The sequence below is a fragment of the Balaenoptera borealis genome, assembly GCF_965194805.1.
Source record: "Balaenoptera borealis genome assembly, contig: HAP1_SCAFFOLD_1115, whole genome shotgun sequence".
In the NCBI taxonomy this organism is placed as follows: Eukaryota; Metazoa; Chordata; class Mammalia; order Artiodactyla; family Balaenopteridae; genus Balaenoptera; species Balaenoptera borealis.
The window spans coordinates 95,241-112,692 of record NW_028123098.1 but is presented as its reverse complement, the minus strand read 5'-3'; the positions used below and the strand labels follow the sequence as shown (position 1 = coordinate 112,692).

Below are 17,452 nucleotides of genomic sequence, written 5' to 3'. Positions count from 1 at the left end.
GCATGTTTGCTTAGCATTTAAAAAAGGTGAACTACGCCAGTGTACTTGGCAAGTTGCTAAACTTTTTGGAAAAAGTGGATCTTGTTAGGCCGCGGAGTGCGGGGAGCTGTGTTTAAGGCATTGCCGCCGACGAGGCTGTGCTGCCGGCTGGATTTGGACACATGTCGTTGCTGGTCCTCTCAGTGGTTTACAGTTGCTACCGGTGGCGTTTTCTGTCACTGATAACGTGTGCACGTGAACGTGGTCTCTTGCGGTTTGTATGAGGTGCTCCAGTTTCTGCATTTCTTTCCACCTGTGTGGGCCACTCTCAGTCCCTTGCTTCCGAGTCGTCTATATTTTCAGCTAAACTTCTGAAATTCTAAGTCCAACGAATGTGAAGGAGAGAAGGGCTGCTCTGATTTGCACAGCACTTTGGAGTTACAAAGCGTTTGTGCAGAATTCTTTGGGGACTCACGACAGCTGTGTTGCATTCATTTTACAGAATAAGAAACTGAGTCAGACCAAGCAGTTCACCTCCTTAAATGAAGTGTGCGTTGTGGATTAAGCCAGGACCCGAGTTTTCTGCTGGGCAGCATGCAGAAGTAGTGTTAAACACCGAATTCTTAAGACTTCAGACTTGGTGTGCGCCTCTTTTCCTTTAACAGGTGCATTGCCCGGCGTGTAATTTCATACCCTGTTCATCTGTCTTTGCAATTTTGGCTTTTTAAAGGATTTCCTGTTTGTTTTCTGTTGCAGACGTTGCCGGTGCCATTTATTTTTTCTGTTGATACAGGCCTTTCATTCCTCACTGCAAGTGATGAGTTCTGTATATTTGATTGGCTGAACGTTTCTGTTATTCTGTTTAAACTGGCAAGTTTTTTTTCTTTGCCTAGAGAACCCTAGACTCCCCTAGTAGAAGCTGGCTCCTAGGGAAAAAGGCCGTTTCTTGGGTAATTTTTTTCTCGAACTCAGGCTATAAAATGTGTACCTTTTAATCATCTAGTGCACTAGGTGTTTTTGTTTGTTTCCTTTCCTTGAAATAGACGTTTCCTAGAAATGAGGAATTCCTTAGTGAGCAAGTATGGAGAAGACCAGTTTGTATTTATCTGCAGTTCTCAAATTATAAACACATAATGCGTCAGCAGGAGAATGAGGATAAGCTCCACAGATGATCCTCAAGTCTCACTTTTCTTTTCAAATCTTATATTTCTAGTAGTACAGAACTTTACCAATATAAAAACTTGCCCCCCCCCCAAAAAAAAAGAACACAACTGCAGGAAAGAACAAAGAGCACTTAAAGTGTGTGTGTGTCTAATATATACATGTACATATACCCAGGTACATACACCTTTATATTTATATGTTATTTTGTAAATAAGTGACAATAATAATGTCTTGTGGAGATGTAGAACAGAAGTATACAACGAAAGCACAAACAGCAGGAGGGGCAAATGGAGTTAAACTGTTCAACCTCCATGGGATGGTTCCATGGAGGAGGCAGAGAGGGGGATGGGATCCTCGAAGAGCTGCTGAAGACCTTGCATTTTTTGCAGATCTCTTTAGAATGCTACTTGCATATTGTGCTCTCACTGAATGCACCTGGCTGAGCTATGGCACATTAGCACGGTAAACATTTGTCAGATTTGCCCTAGTCAGAAAATTTTCTATACCTGCCATCCTGCTTGGCACTTAAAAAAAAATTTTTTTTTTTTAAGCTCTCTATGATATAGGGATGATGGGTGAAGAAGGTAGGCTGCAGGGTAATATGTAGTATGTATGATCCCATTTTGATACAGTAAACAGAAAGTATTAAATGCATGCCTGTTTGTATGAGCAGTGAGTTTGCATGGTTATCTCAAGAGGGAGGGAATGGGACGGGTAGAGAAAGAGACTGACCACGGACTATTGTTTTACTTGTTACAAGAGGCATGTGTTGCCTTCATTTCTGATTAAACTTTTTGTGTCCAGATTATTGTAGGTTTACATGCAGTTGTAAGAAATAATAGTGCGATAGCTCCTGTGTGTCCTTTACCCAGTTTTCCCCAATGGTAACATCTTACAGAATCATAGTATACTGTCACAACCTGGGTATTGCCATTGACACAGTCAAGATAGAGAACATTTCCATCCCACAGGATCTCTCCTGATGCCATTTTATAGCCACTGCTGCTCCCCCACTCCCCACCAAATCATAATGATCTGATAGTGCAGTGGATAAAGTTGCAATAAAGTTTTTGTGCAGATGATCAAGGGAAAATACCCCCTGGGGAAGATGGCCCGTCTCCCACTCCCCCGGCCCTATCTGTCCCTGGCAACCTGTCATTTCAAGAATGTTATGTGGGACTTCCCTGGTGGCGCAGCGGTTAAGAATCTGCCTGCCATTGCAGGGGACATGGGTTTGATCCCTTGTCCGGGAAGATCCCACATGCCGCGGAGCAACTAAGCCCATGCGCCACAACGACTGAGCCTGCGCTTTAGAGCCCGGGAGCCACAACTACTGAGCCCACGTGCCACAACTACTGAAGCCCGCGTGCCTAGAGCCCGTGCTCTGCAACAAGAGAAGCCACCGCAGCGAGAAGCCCGCACACTGCAACAAAGAGTAGCCCCCGCTCGCCGCAACTAGAGAAAGCCCACACGCAGCAACGAAGACCCAACGCAGCCAAAAATAAAATAAATTAACTAATTAATTAAAAAAAAAAGAATGTTATGTGAATAAAATCATATAGTGTGTAACCTTTTTTTTTTTTTAAGTAAAAAAAATTTTTTTTTGGCTGCGCTGCCGGTTGTGCGATCTTAGTTCCCCGACCAAGGATTGAACCCAGCCCAGGTAGTGAAAGTGCTGAGTGCTAAACACTGGACCGCCAGGGAATTCCCAGTATGCAACCTTTTGGATTGGCCTTTTTCAATCAGTGTAATTCCCTGGAGAGTCATCCAAATTGCATGAATCAACAGTGCTCCTCTTTTTTAAAAAAAATATTTATTTATTTATTTATTTGGCTGTGCGGGTCTTTAGTTGCAGCATGCGGGATCTAGTTCCCTGACCAGGGATGGAACCTGGGCCCCCTGCATTGAGAGTGCAGAGTCTTAACCGCTGGAACACCAGAGAGGTCCCAGTGCCGCTTTCTTTTTAATTGCTGAGTAGTATTCCATGGTTTGGCTGTACTTCAGTTTGTTTAATCACTTGCCCATTGAAGAACATCTGAGTTTTTTTTCCCATTTCCTGACTATTACTGATAGAGATGCTGTGGACATTTGTGTACCTTTTTTTGTGCGAACATGCGTTCTCTGGGATAAATGCCGTAGGGTATGTGTTGCTTTTTTTGTTTTTTTTTCGGCTACGCTGTGCCACATGTGGGATCTTGGTTCCCCAATCAGGGATCGAGCCCGTGCCCCCTGCATTGGGAGCTTGGAGTCTTAACCACTGGACTGCCAGGGAAATTCCTGTATTGCTCCCCCCGCCCCACTTGATTGATTGATTGGTTGATTGGCTGTATTGGGTCTTAGTTGCGGCACGCGGGACCTTCGTTAAGGCATGTGGGATCTTTATTGTCGTTGCGGCGCACGGGCTCTTCGTTGCAGCATGAGAGCTTCTCTCTAGTTGTGGCGTGCGGGTTTTCTCTCTCTAGTTGTGGCACGTGGGCTCTGTAGTTGTGGCGTGCAGGCTCCAGAGCGCGTGGGCTCTGTAGTTTGCTGCACGTGGGCTACCTCATTGAGGTGTGCGAGCTCAGTAGTTTGGTGCGAGGGCTTAGTTGCCCCGCGGCATGTGGGATCTTAGTTCCCCGACCGGGAATCGAACCCGCGTCCCCTGCATTGCAGGACGGATTCTTTACCACTGAACCACCAGGGAAGTCCCTGTATTGCTTTTTTAAATTCAAAAAAAAAAAAAAGGAAAAGCAATTAGAGGTGAAACAACTAATTATATGATGGCCTTTCAAAGTACATATTCAAACCCTACATTCTTGGTGTACATAAGTTATTTATGTTGATTTGTGGTGTTTAGCTCTAGCAACAAGGCAATAATAATAACGCTGTAGTTTTCCTTGTTTCTTTCAACTGATGATCTGTGTATTTATTACAAATATTAATTAACACTCACAAGCTACCAGGAGGCAAGTAATGGTTAGCGCTGGTGTGGTTAACTCCTTTATAGATAGGGAGGTTGAGGCATGGGTATTGTGGAATTTGCCATGTTGAGGCATGGGTATTGTGGAATTTGCCTAAGGTTATATAGCACTGTGTTCTGACTCAGATTCATTCAGATTTATTCCTTCCCTTTCTGTCTCCTGAATTAACGCTTTGTAATTTTGACCTAGGTGTGAGGACACGAAAAGGGTTTTTTTCTGTATCTGAGGTTTAGTGCTTGTTTTATAGAAGCAATATAGTATAGTGGTTAGAGTAGGCACTTTAGCATCTGAGTTTTGTTTTTTTCTTAAGTCTTTAATGAATTTGTTACAATATTGCTTCTGTTTTATGTTTTGCACATGCCGGAAAGGTAATAGGCCTTGGCCCCTGGGCCTGGGCTTCGTCTCTTGTGCTGTCTCCTGTCCCTGTTGCCCCCGCGCGCTGGCCCGTCCGCGCTGTGCCAGGGGGTATTGGTCGTCTCGCGGCTCAGTTCACAGTAGCTGAAAGGGACTGTGTGTGATGGTCTCATTTCTGCCCATCGTTTTCAAAGGGAGGCTCTGGCCATTGCTCCTCGGGTAAAATGCAGAGGGAGTGCTTTTTAAGATGGGACTGTCAGTGTTGGGGACACTCCTTAATTACCAAAACGGAATCCCCTTCAGTTCCTCCAGCTGTGTTGTTTTGGCACAGAAGATGTGAGTAATAGGAACTGGAGCTAAGTTGGAGTGAAAAAACGCACCGGTCCCGCCGAATTTTCCATCGAAACAGTTGATTTGTGTTGTCTGTAGGAATTCTAAAGGGCGTACCGTTGCTTCCTAACCGGAGTCATTTGAGAGATCTACCTCTGTACGTTCAAATGATTAATTTTGAGACTTTGCTCATGTGTGCAGTAAACCCTTTAATTCCCTAAGACCTTCCTTTCCTCCATCTCCTACCCCATTAAGCCCGCTTCAGTTCATCTCCTGAATTTCTTTGGAATCTGTCAGCTCTCCCTCAACACCCTAATACTGAACTTGCCTGTGTGTTGCGATTAGGTCCTAACTAGTGTCCATATATCTTGTTTCCTTCCAATCCATTCTTCACACAAAAAACCTTCAAGGCAAGTTGGAACATTGCTCATAAACATCGCTCACAAACATTGTTTTGAGAATAGAAAACACAGTGTTTGTTGGCCTTTAAGACTCTGCGTGGTCTAGAATCCTCTCTGCTTCTCTAGCCCCATCTTGTGCCACTTGTGCCCTCACTTTCTATGCTTCAGATACACTGAATTAACCTTAGTTCTCACTCATCTGACAGAAGTCAGTTCAGATATTATTTTTCACTGTGATCCCTAGCATTAAGCAAGTTGATTATCACGTTTTGTATGAGGACTAAAACTAAACTGGGAAGTGGAAGAATTGAGTTTCAACTGTTTCAGTCAACACGCATGTATTAATGATACCTACATATTGAACACCGGGCTAGGTTTCATGAGGGATACAGAAGTTCTGGCCATCTCTGGTTTTGGATATCCCTTATTTGTTGAGACCTTTGCGTTGTTTGGTTGCCTTTTGTCTGTTTTCAAGATGGGAAAACAGGAACGAGGGAAGTATAGGTTATTACTAGGTGGGGTTGAACAAGTGGAGCAGCAAACTGCAAGGCAGAAAGAAGAGGGACGTACTATAGAGGGATATGATTTCCATTCTCAAGGCGCCTGCATCCTGTGCAGGGAGACAGCCTAACATAAAATGTGCCTAACAAAAAATATATTGACTTCTTACTAAAAATCTGCAGTTCATATAACCAAGGGGTTTATAACTTCTCCTTTAAAAGTGATATTCCTGGGACTTCCCTGGTGGTCCAGTGGTGAAGACTCTGCGCTTCCAATGCAGCAGGCGTGGGTTCAATTCCTGGTTGGGGAGCTAAGATCCCACATGCTGCGCAGCCAAAGAAATTTTTTTCAAAAGTTATACTCCTGTATTATTGAATTTAGTGGTTTAGATTTTGTTTTAATGTTAAGAAGATTTCAGTTTATTTACCAGGAACAAACAAAACATAATGTAAAAATAGTTTCCCAGAAACGATTTCCATCATTCTCTTCTTCCCTTTCTCCCGCAGACTGGTGTTTCATCTTTACAAGCTCTCTGTCTTTCCATAGGAAAGCTGTCTGGCTTGGAGGTTGCAATCCCAGGGAATTTTTCATCTGCGGGGAAGTCTCCATCACTACAGAGGGATCAAGGGAGAAGTCAGTCCCTGGTAAGTGAGATGCTCCCCCTAAACACCAACACAGCAGTCGTGTACCTTTTAAGGGGTTCAAGGGCAAGATGGGCTAGGCATTTCTACTAACTCTTCTTAAGGACCATGGACAGTGCCGTAAGCTACGAGGTAAGCGGTGACTGTTGTAATTCTTACTGGTGATCATTTCCTGTCACTGATTCTCGGCTTTCTTTGTATTTCATAGGACTGTTGTCAGTCCAATAGAAAATGAGTCTTATTTTTAAAAAACTGAAATGTTTTACAAAGCCTAGCATTCTCATATAGAGTCCTTTCAATTCTCCCCACTTTCCCAAGAGGCTATGAACGCTTCACACCATGAACTAGGAGAGGGGGTAGAGCCCTTTCTGATGAAATACATCAACAAAGACAGAGTCTTAGCCTGCTTGCTCTCTGGACAGGATCTCGGACTACAAGGTCTTCAATCCTGGTATAAATGAAGGAAGTGAGGACAGTTCAACTGGCACTCTCATAACAAGAGTTGTGAAACACCTTCCAAAGAGACTATAGCAGTAGATGAGGGAAGGGAGTGCTACAGTGTGGTAGTACAGGGGGAATGATCGGCTACAGCAGTGAAAAATGTGGTACCTATTGGTGTGCTCTCGGGGTTCTTGTACATGTAGCATAGATGACCTTTACAGTGGCCCTCTCACCTTCCCACCTGCATTAGGTGTTCTTTTTTTTTTAAATTTATGTTTATTTATTTATTTATTGTTTGAACTTATTTATTCTATGTGTTTATTTTTTTGGCTGCACTGGGTCTTCATTGCTGTGCACGGGCTTTCTCTAGTTGGCGGCTAGCGGGGGCTACTCTTGGTTGCGGTGTGCGGGCGTCTCATCGCGGTGGCGTCTATTGTTGCGGAGCATGCGCTCTAGGCGCGTGGGCTTCGGTAGTTGCGGCTCACGGGCTCTAGAATGCAGGCTCAGTAGTTGTGGCACATGGGCTTAGTTGCTCCACGGCATGTGGGATCTTCGCAGACCAGGGCTCGAACCCGTGTCCCCCGCATTGCATTGGCAGGTGGATTCTTAACCACTGCGCCACCAGGGAAGCCCTATTCTGTATACTTTTAAAATATTTTTTAAAATTTTACTTCTGAATCCACAGAGTTAAAAATCTTTTATTATTAAACCAAATAATATTTCTCTTTTAAAGGAGTCCTTTCTACCAAGTACCTGTATGTAAAGGTAAGACCGTGAACTGTGGGCTCTATGTAGACCGATCCATTTGATGTCAGAAGAGGTATAAAATACACTTTCACAGTTGGATTTCCTCTCCTGTGCTCTGCCACCAACATGAAAACAGCATACCCAGAGTAGCCTGGGTTTCAGTACAAGGCATGTGGAACAGACCCAAACCGTTTTTGCATCCTGATGCCAAACTCCAACTGACTCATAAGCCCATGAGTGAGGAAAGCAAATGTCTGTTGTTACGAAGCACTGAGATTTTCGAGGTTCTTATACAGTATCACGGTGGCAATAGGTAACTGACACATTAAAGGTGTTCTGTGTGATATTGATTAGACTATACATTTGGGGGGCATAATTTTATATCACAATAAAAATGTATAAGATATATAACCATCTCGGGTTTCCCTGATAGCGCAGTGGTTAAGAATCCGCCTGCCAATGCAGGGGACACGGGTGCCAGCCCTGGTCCGGGAAGATCCCCCATGCCGCGGAGCAACTAAGCCCATGTGCCACAACTACTGAGCCTGCGCTCTAGAGCCCGCGAGCCACAACTACTGAGCCCATGCACCGAAGCCCACGCGCCTAGAGCCCGTGCTCCACCACAAGAGAAGCCACCGCAATGAGAAGCCCGTGCACCGCAACGAAGAGTAGCCCCCGCTCGCCGCAACTAGAGAAAGGCTGCACGCAGCGATGAAGACCCAACACAGCCAAAAATAAAATAAATAAAAGTAAAAAAAAAAAAAAAGAAAAGAAATATAACCATTTCAACATATAAATGTATTTATTCAAATTAAATTCAGTGCAATTTACATGTGGAACTAAGCAATTTTCTTTATACATTTAGGCATATTCCATTTATACCTACAGACAGATAAACTTTTTGCACAAGTAGGAAAACTTAAAATATATTTTGAATAGATTTGTACAAACTGTTGAATACTTTAAAATTAGTAATTGAAAGTTCCCACCCTCATTTGGAGGTAGAATGGGAACTTAACTTTCCAGTTACTGGTCTGAAAAAGAAAATAACTTGCTATAATTTTGAATGTTATATAGTATAAGCACTATAAAAATATCACTGTCATGATAGCATAGGAACACTCTAAATGTAGACCTTATGGTAGAAATTGCTAGCTGTTCACCAAAACTCATTTCTTCTTCATCCTGGAAAGCACAGCTAAACTATTCCTAGTCAGTGGAAAGTGATGTGGGCCACACCTAGGCCTAGCCCATAAAAGCCTCCCAACATGTGCTCCTCCATGCTTTTCGTCCCTTCCAGTTGACTATGATGATGAATCCAAGGTTCCATGTTTTAAAGAAAGCAGAGTCACAGTCAACCTGGGTCCCTGCTCAACGTTTCTTGAGCAAGAAATAGACTGGTATTGTGTTTGCTATCTGTTCACTGTATCATGCAAAACAATAGTAAAAGAAACAATGCCAAATAGTTATCTACCTCCCTAAAATTGAACCTCTATAGTTTTTATGTTTTCATGAACTACTTGCATTCTTATGACAAGTATTATGAGTTGAAAATACGTCAGCCACAAGTAGCATGAGTTTCACATAGGTTGTTAACTTCACTAGAAATTGAAGTAAAAACATAATAAATTATATTCTCTTCATAGCTATGTAAATAAAAGATGTTTTAATCATGTACAACCTAATGCTTAAAATTAAAATTAGGTTTTCTAACTAGAAAGACCCAATCAAGAAATTTCTTAGTTAATGACACACAAAAGTTGGTAATGTGACCTAAAATTCTCTTACCATCTGTGCCATGAAGAACAGTAATCTGTTGGACTGAAGATGATGAAGCAAACTTGACAGGAACTTTGCCCAACTTCTGTGTACTGAGGTCTGGAATATCATGTCCACGATCTTCAGCATTAACAAAAATCTCAGATGAAAACATGGTTTTTCCTGGACTCTCTGTTGTTATCTGAGTGACTGCATCAGATGATAATTTTCCAGAGAAGGGAGAAAACGGGGTCTTAATCTCCTTTGGTGATCTGAACAAAAAAGAGAAAGCACACAGCAGGTCATATCCTTGGCTTATCAAATACTGTAATTTCTTTCCAAATGTGGCTTCAATATTTTTTGGAGACACATCCAACTCAAATGGTTAAGTTATTTCTGCAGTACCCTGTGCTTTTTTACATACTTATTACAGGGTGATCATGCATGAGTTTACTTTTACTTATTTTAAAATCTACTTTTATTTTGGATTTAGAATGCTATTATATAAGGAAAGGGTACTTTTCAGTTGAAGTGGAAAGATATCCATTAAAAAATAATTACTGGAAGTCCACTATAAATTAGGGGACTATGCTAAACGCATAGAGTGTACAAAAATAAAAAAGAAACAGAGCCTTTCCTCAAAAAGTTTATATGTCAGTGGGGGAACCAGAGGTTTTTAAGGTTGTAATTATGTATATAGATGATAAAGAATCCATATTAAAACATAATGGAGTAAATAAATGAGTGTATAAATAAATAAATAATAGGAGGGAGGGAGAAGACAAATCTTGCCAACAGAAGAATTCCATATGTAGGTAACCTCCCCCCCGCCCCCCCCCGGCATCCATCTCCTCCCCAAGGAGGTGGAGGTGAAGCTTAATCTTCCCCTTAAGTCCAGTCCTGGGCTGGCCTTAATGATTGAATTCCAGAGACAGTATAAAATGGGAGAAAAAGTAACTTTACAGTGGAGAAACCAAGCAAACACCATGTTATGCAAGTGATGATGTTTCACATCACCAGTGATGTCACGGAGACACTACATACTCTCTGTTATGATGTGATGAGACGGTTACTTCGCTTCTGCGGTATTCTTTGTCAAAACCTGTAACTCCAGTCGAATCATGAGAAAAACATCAGCCAAACCCAGACTGAGAACAATTCTACAAAATATCAGACAAATATTCCTCAAGACTGTCAAAATCATGAAAAACAAGGAAGGAATGAGGAACTGTCATAGACCAGAGAAGACTAAGGAGACATGACAACTAACTAAGTGGAATGTGATATACTGGATTGGGTCCTAGAACAGAAAAAGGTCATTAACAGGAAAACTGGTGAAATCCAAAAAAAGTCTTAAGTTTAGTTAATAGTAATGTATAAATGTTGGCTTTTTAATTTTGAAAAATATACTATGGTAGTATAAGATGTTAGCAATAGGAAAAACTGGGAGAGAGGTAAAGGGAACTCTGTTTGTATCTTTTCTGCAGATTTGAAATTATTTGAAAATGAAAAAGGTCATTTTTAAAAAATGGAGTAATACTGTATTGTATTATATCACAGAAGAAGAAGACCTTTTAAAAGGTCTTTTAAATCTCTACCCTCTATATACTATTCACTAATTAAAAGGACAATTATGAGAAAAGAAAATAGGCCCATCTCCCTTATGTATACAGAAGCAAAAATCATACACAAAATGTTAGACAATCAAATGTAGAGTGTGTGAGTGAGTGAATGTGTGTGTGTGTGTGTGTGTGTGTGTGTGTGTGTGTGTGAATTCCTACCAAGTTGTTTTACTCCAGAAATGCAAGGTGAGTTAACATTCAAATATCAATAAATGTCATGCACCACATCCATAAAATAAAGGAGAAAATGTATATGATCATATCAGTATAGTCAGATAAAGCATTTGATAAAATTCAATAATTATGTATGATTAAAAACTCATAGCAAAGGGAAACTACAAAAAACTTTAGAGCCACCATCCTATTTATAGTGAAATGTGGAGAACGTCCACTGTAAGATTAGGAACAAAATAAGAATGCCAACTCTTACCTTTTCTATTCAACCTATTAGTAAAAGTATTAAATGGCATTAGCAGTAAGGCAGGAAAAAGAAATCAGAAATATAAGGCTAAGAAAGGAAGAAATCATACTGTCACTTTCCATAGTTGATATAATTAAGGATACAGAAAATCCAAAACCATCTACAGATAACTTATTAGAATATCAGTTAGTTTTTAGAAGAGTTGCCAGATAAGAGACCAAACATTAAAAAATTCCACTAACATTTTTCTGTGTCTGAAAAGTTATAAAATTAAAAACTAAAAAATATGCCATCTACATTATCATCAAAACATCATATACCTAATAATAAGTGTAATAAAAAATGTAAGAACCCTATTAGAATAGAAAACTATTGATATATCATAGAGAGAAATTAAAGGTGATCTAAATAGGATTTCTGCTTTGAGGCAGGATGCATAGGCATACCTCACTTTATTGCACTTCACTTTATTGTACCTTGCAGATAATGCTTTTTTTTTTTTTTTTTTTTTTTTTTTTTTTTTTACAAATTGAAGGTTTGTGGCAACCCTGTGTCAAGCAGCTCTACTGGTGGTGCCATTTTTCCAACAGCATTTGCTCACTTCGTGTCTCTATGTCATGTTTTGGTAAGTCTCACAATATTTCAAACTTTTTCACTATTATACTTGTTACATGATCTGTGATCAGTGATCTTTGATGTTACTATTGCAAAAAGATTACAGCTTGCTGAAGGCTCAGATGATGGGTAGCATTCTTAAAGTCTACTTTCAAATTAAGATATGTACTTTTTTTAGACATAATGCTATTGCACACTTAATAGACTACAGTATAGCATAAACATAACTTGTACATGCACTGGGAAACCAAACAACTCGTGTGACTTGCTTTCTTATGATATTCTCCTTATTGTGGTGTCTGGGACCAAAGCCATATCTCCATAATAATATGCCTGCACTAGGTAGGCACAGGCCATCACTCCTGCTGCAACGAGCAAACAAACTTGAATAAAAGATCATCGAGCTAAGGAAGCAATCAAGAAACAATATCAACTAATATGCTAGAGAGGGACATTTAGAGATTTGGAGCAGGGGTTTGGTGTAGGGAGACATACTCCACTGGAAAAGAGAAATCACCATATCTTTTGATGAACTCATTTGCTGGCATGATGGAGTGAAATCTAGCAGAATGTCAAGCCGATTTCCCCCACAGGACATTTCCTTAGTGTCAGGGTGGTATAGGATGATGGGGGACTGAGCCAAGAAAGCAGAGTGAAATTTCCTGCACAGTCATGGCACTAACAAACCAAATCCCGCTAGATAAAGGGGCCTGTGACAATCATTAGGTCTCCTCTTCAAGACATTTGCCAGTTTTTGAACCTATATAAAGCAGGAAGCTAAATACCTAATGCCTGAGGGAGAGAACTTTCCAAAGTGAGGAATTAGAGACCTACCAGACTCACAGTAAAAACCCAGAAGTGCCATCCCCAAGAAGGGGGCTGAGTCAGAAAAAGTGAAGTCATCTGCAATGTTTCAGTGTTTATGAGACAAATTTTCACTGAGAAAGTGTAACGGCAACAAATACATAGCTGGTCTCTCCTTACATTTGCCATACTCTGAAGCTGTGAGAACTGAGAGCCTAAAGAGCTGAATTCAAACATCTGAAAGACTGAAGTCAATAACTGACTGTATTTATTGAAGAATCAAAGACCTGTCAGGCTCACAGCAAAAATCCAGGGAGGCCACAAATTAGGAAAAATCATAGGTAGGATGAGACAACTAAAGCTCCAACCCAGTTCTGACCTAGTAAAATTCCTGAAATGACTGAAATGATCAGCCACTCTGATTAACAGAGAAAAGGGTAAATCTTCTCTGGTGCAAAGTAATAGCATCTTCAGTCTCTATGAATTTTTTATTCACCACGTCCAGCACACAATCAAAAATTATGAAATTCCTGAAGCAGGAAAAAGTGACTAAAACTTAAGACAAAAAAAAAAACAAAAAAAAAAAAACCAAGAAAAATTGATTTAGAGGGAATTCAGATTCTGGAGTTAGCACAGAACTTTAAAATGACTATATTGAGAGTAAAAGATGGGGATTAATAGATTAAAATATGGAGAATCTCAACAGAAAATTGGAATCAATTTTAAAAAATCAAATACAGATAAATGAAAAATAAGAAAACTGATCCCCAGCAGACCTTAGGGAATACTAGAAGAAATTTTTTTGGGCTGAAGTAAAATGGCCCAACATAGAACAGAGCTGGGCTCTCGGTCCCATATTGAACTCGAGTTGGAAGAGGCGAGTCCGGTCTCAAAACGGAGGTAAAACCGCCGCCCGGTCGCCCCCAGCCCGACTCCGGCCGCCGCCGCCGCCGGGGGGAGGAGGGCCATGATCCAAAGGAACCAGAACAGTTGAGAAAACTGTTTATTGGTGGTCTGAGCTTTGAAACTACAGACGATAGCTTAAGAGAACATTTTGAGAAATGGGGCACACTTACAGATTGTGTGGTGATGAGAGACCCCCAGACAAACCGTTCCAGGGGCTTTGGTTTTGTGACTTACTCTTGGGTTGAAGAGGTGGATGCAGCAATGTGTGCTCGACCACACAAGGTTGATGGGCGTGTAGTGGAACCAAAGAGAGCTGTTTCTAGAGAGGATTCTGTAAAGCCTGGTGCCCGTCTAACAGTGAAGAAAATTTTTGTTGGTGGTATTAAAGAAGATACAGAAGAATGTAATTCGAGAGACTACTTTGAAAAGTATGGCAAGATTGAAACCATAGGAGTTATGGAAGACAGGCAGAGTGGAAAAAAGAGAGGATTTGCTTTTGTAACTTTTGATGATCATGATACAGTTGATAAAATTGTTGTTCAGAAATACCACACTATTAATGGGCATAATTGTAAGTGAAAAAGGCCCTTTCTAAACAAGAAATGCAATCTGCTGGATCACAGAGAGGTCGTGGAGGTGGATCTGGCAACTTTATGGGTCGTGGAGGAAACTTTGGAGGTGGTGGAGGTAACTTTGGCCGTGGTGGAAACTTTGGTGGAAGAGGAGGCTATGGTGGTGGAGGTGGTGGCAGCAGAGGTAGTTATGGAGGAGGTGATGGTGGATAAAACGGATTTGGAGGCGACGGTGGTAACGATGGTGGTGGTCCTGGTTACAGTAGTAGAGGAGGCTATGGTGGTGGTGGACCAGGATATGGAAACCAAGATGGTGGATATGGTGGCGGTGGTGGAGGATATGATGCTTACAATGAAGGAGGAAATTTTGGAGGTAACTATGGTGGTGGTGGTGGGAGCTATAATGATTTTGGAAATTATAGTGGACAACAGCAATCAAATTATGGACCCATGAAGGGGGGCAGTTTTGGTGGAAGAAGCTCGGGAAGTCCCTATGGTGGTGGTTATGGATCTGGTGGTGGAAGTGGTGGATATGGTAGCAGAAGGTTCTCAAAACTCAGAAGAAAAGGGCTACAGTTCTTAGCAGGAGAGAGAGCGAGGAGTTGTCAGGAAAGCTGCAGGTTACTTTGAGACAGTCGTCCCAAATGCATTAGAGGAACTGTAAAAACCTGCCGCAGAAGGAACGATGATCCATAGTCAGAAAAGTTACTGCAGCTTAAACAGGAAACCCTTCTTGTTCAGGACTGTCCTAGCCACAGTTTGCAAAAAGTGCAGCTATTGATTCATGCAACGGAGGGTCAATTAGATGTACATTCCTGAGGTCTTTTATCTGTTGTAGCTTTGTCTTTTTCTTTTCATTACATCAGGTATATTGCCCTGTAAATTGTGGTAGTGGTACCAGGAATAAAAAATTAAGGAATTTTAAACTTTTCAATATTTGTGTAGTTCAGTTTTTCTACATTTTAGTACAGAAACTTTAACAAAATGCAGTTTTGAAGGTGTTTCCTTGTGAGTTAACAAGTAAAGAAGATCATTGTTCATTAATATTTTGTATGAATTTTGCTAAAGTTAACTGTAAAGAAACACCTGCTGACTTGCAGTTTAAGGGGATCTATTCTCCCCATTTCCAAACCATGAAATGAATGGGCTCTGACATGTGGAGAGAATAGATATTTGTATGTTTGCAATGTGTGTTTTAGATAATAGAATTGGGTATTTAAATTAGCATATTTGTGAATTTAATAGCTTTAAGATTTACTTCAAATGAAAAATCTCAGAATTCAAAAAAAAAACAACAAAAGAACAGAGCTGGGAGCGCGATTGGCGCTGCCTGCGGGGGAGGAGCGCCGCCGCCGCCGCGAGCTGGGAGCTCGATTGGCGCTCCCTGCGGGGGAGGAGCGCCGCCGCCGCCGCCGCCGCGAGCTGGGAGCTCGATTGGCGCTGCCTGTGGGGGAGGAGCGCCGCCGCCGTCGCCGCCGCGAGCTGGGAGCTCGCTTGGCGCTGCCTGCGGGGGAGGAGCGCCGCCGCCGCGAGCTGGGAGCTCGCTTGGCACTGCCTGCGGGGGAGGAGCGCCGCCGCCGCCGCCGCCGCCGCGAGCTGGATTGGCGCTGCCTGCGGGGGAGGAGCGCCGCCGCCGCCGCCGCCGCGAGCTGGGAGCTCGTTTGGCGCTGCCTGCGGGGGAGGAGCGCCGCCGCCGCCGCCGCGAACTGGGAGCTCGATTGGCGCTGCCCTGCGGGGGAGGAGCGCCGCCGCCGCCGCCGCCGCCGCCGCCACGAGCTGGGAGCTCGATTGGCGCTGCCTGCGGGGGAGGAGCGCCGCCGCCGCGAGCTGGGAGCTCGATTGGCGCTGCCTGCGTGGGAGGAGCGCCGCCGCCGTCGCCGCCGCGAGCTGGGAGCTCGGTTGGCGCTGCCTGCGGGGGAGGAGCGCCGCCGCCGCCGCCGCGAGCTGGGAGCTCGACTGGCGCTCCCTGCGGGGGAGGAGCGCCGCCGTCGCCGCCGCGAGCCGGGAGCTCGATTGTCGCTGCCTGTGGGGGAGGAGCGCCGCCGCCGCGAGCTGGGAGCTCGCTTGGCACTGCCTGCGGGGGAGGAGCGCCGCCGCCGCCGCCGCCGCCGCGAGCTGGATTGGCGCTGCTTGCGGGGGAGGAGCGCCGCCGCCGCCGCCGCCGCGAGCTGGGAGCTCGATTGGCGCTGCCTGCGGGGGAGGAGCGCCGCCGCGGCCGCGAGCTGGGAGCTCGATTGGCGCTGCCTGCGGGGGAGGAGCGCCGCCGCCGTCGCCGCCGCGAGCTGGGAGCTCGATTGGCGCTGCCTGCGTGGGAGGAGCGCCGCCGCCGTCGCCGCCGCGAGCTGGGAGCTCGATTGGCGCTGCCTGCGGGGGAGGAGCGCCGCCGCCGTCGCCGCCGCGAGCTGGGAGCTCGATTGGCGCTGCCTGCGTGGGAGGAGCGCCGCCGCCGCCGCCGCCCCCGCCGTCGCAGTCGTCGTGAGTGAAGAAGCGCCTCGGTGACGCCTGGTGAGGGCCCTCGCCGACGCCTGGGCTTACCTGCCGCCCGGCCAGCTCCGCTCGTTTCCCGTCCCCCGCGGCCCGGCGCGGGGCAGGCCTGCCAGGGCCATGGAGGACGAGGTGGTCCGCATTGCCAAGAAGATGGACAAGATGGTGCAGAAGAAAAACGCGGTGAGCGCGGCGGGCGGCGCGGGCCGGAGGGAGGCCGGGCGGCGGGCGGGGGCCAGTCGGCCTGAGGGGGCTCCCGGCCCGCGGTGAGCGCGGCGGGTGCTGCGAGACGGCGGCGAGGCCCGCGCTCTGGGGAGGGGTTCCTGGGGAGGGGGGAGCTTCGTGTCCCGCGGCCGCGTCCCGGGCAGGGGTTCTGGGGGGCGTCCTGTCCCGCAGCTGCGTCCCGGGCAGGGGTCTGGGGGGCGTCCTGTCCCGCAGCTGCGTCCCGGGCAGGGGTTCTGGGGGGCGTCCTGTCCCGCGGCCGCGTCCCGGGGAGGGGGTCCGGTCCCGCGGCCACCGGCGCTGGGATCCGCCCTGGGCGCCCGAGGCCCCTCGTGATTAGCGCAGCCCGGTAAACTCTATGGAGGCATCCTCCTCATTATTTTAAACGTGACGGTGGTAAAGCCTCGCTGGTTTAGCTGAAGAGTGCAGAGAGCCCTCCCTGTTTGAAAGAATTGGTTCTCTTTCCCGGGCTTATTGGCCAGCAGCGAGAAAACAACATCAAACAGAGGTTTGTGATCAGTTTTAGACAT

General features: G+C 44.8%; 1 protein-coding gene and 1 pseudogene across 3 annotated transcripts in view; both read left to right on the top strand.

Annotated features, from left to right (window-relative positions):
- The window catches only part of LOC309621863 (uncharacterized protein), a 160,684-nt gene that overhangs the window by 89,128 nt on the left and 54,104 nt on the right, over positions 1–17,452 (top strand). Inside the window, exons 10-11 of one of the 2 annotated variants that reach the window (XM_082409186.1) lie at positions 6,236–6,333; positions 11,855–11,944. In XM_082409186.1, the coding sequence (XP_082265312.1) occupies positions 6,236–6,333; positions 11,855–11,944 (188 nt within the window). Of the gene's footprint in view, positions 1–6,195; positions 6,334–11,854; positions 11,945–17,452 lie in introns of both variants that reach the window. The other variant, XR_014240296.1, reaches the window with a different exon arrangement.
- On the top strand, positions 13,600–14,799 carry LOC309621866 (heterogeneous nuclear ribonucleoprotein A3 pseudogene; annotated as a pseudogene). Its single transcript has 2 exons — positions 13,600–14,761; positions 14,793–14,799. The product of its transcript is annotated as a heterogeneous nuclear ribonucleoprotein A3 pseudogene (transcript).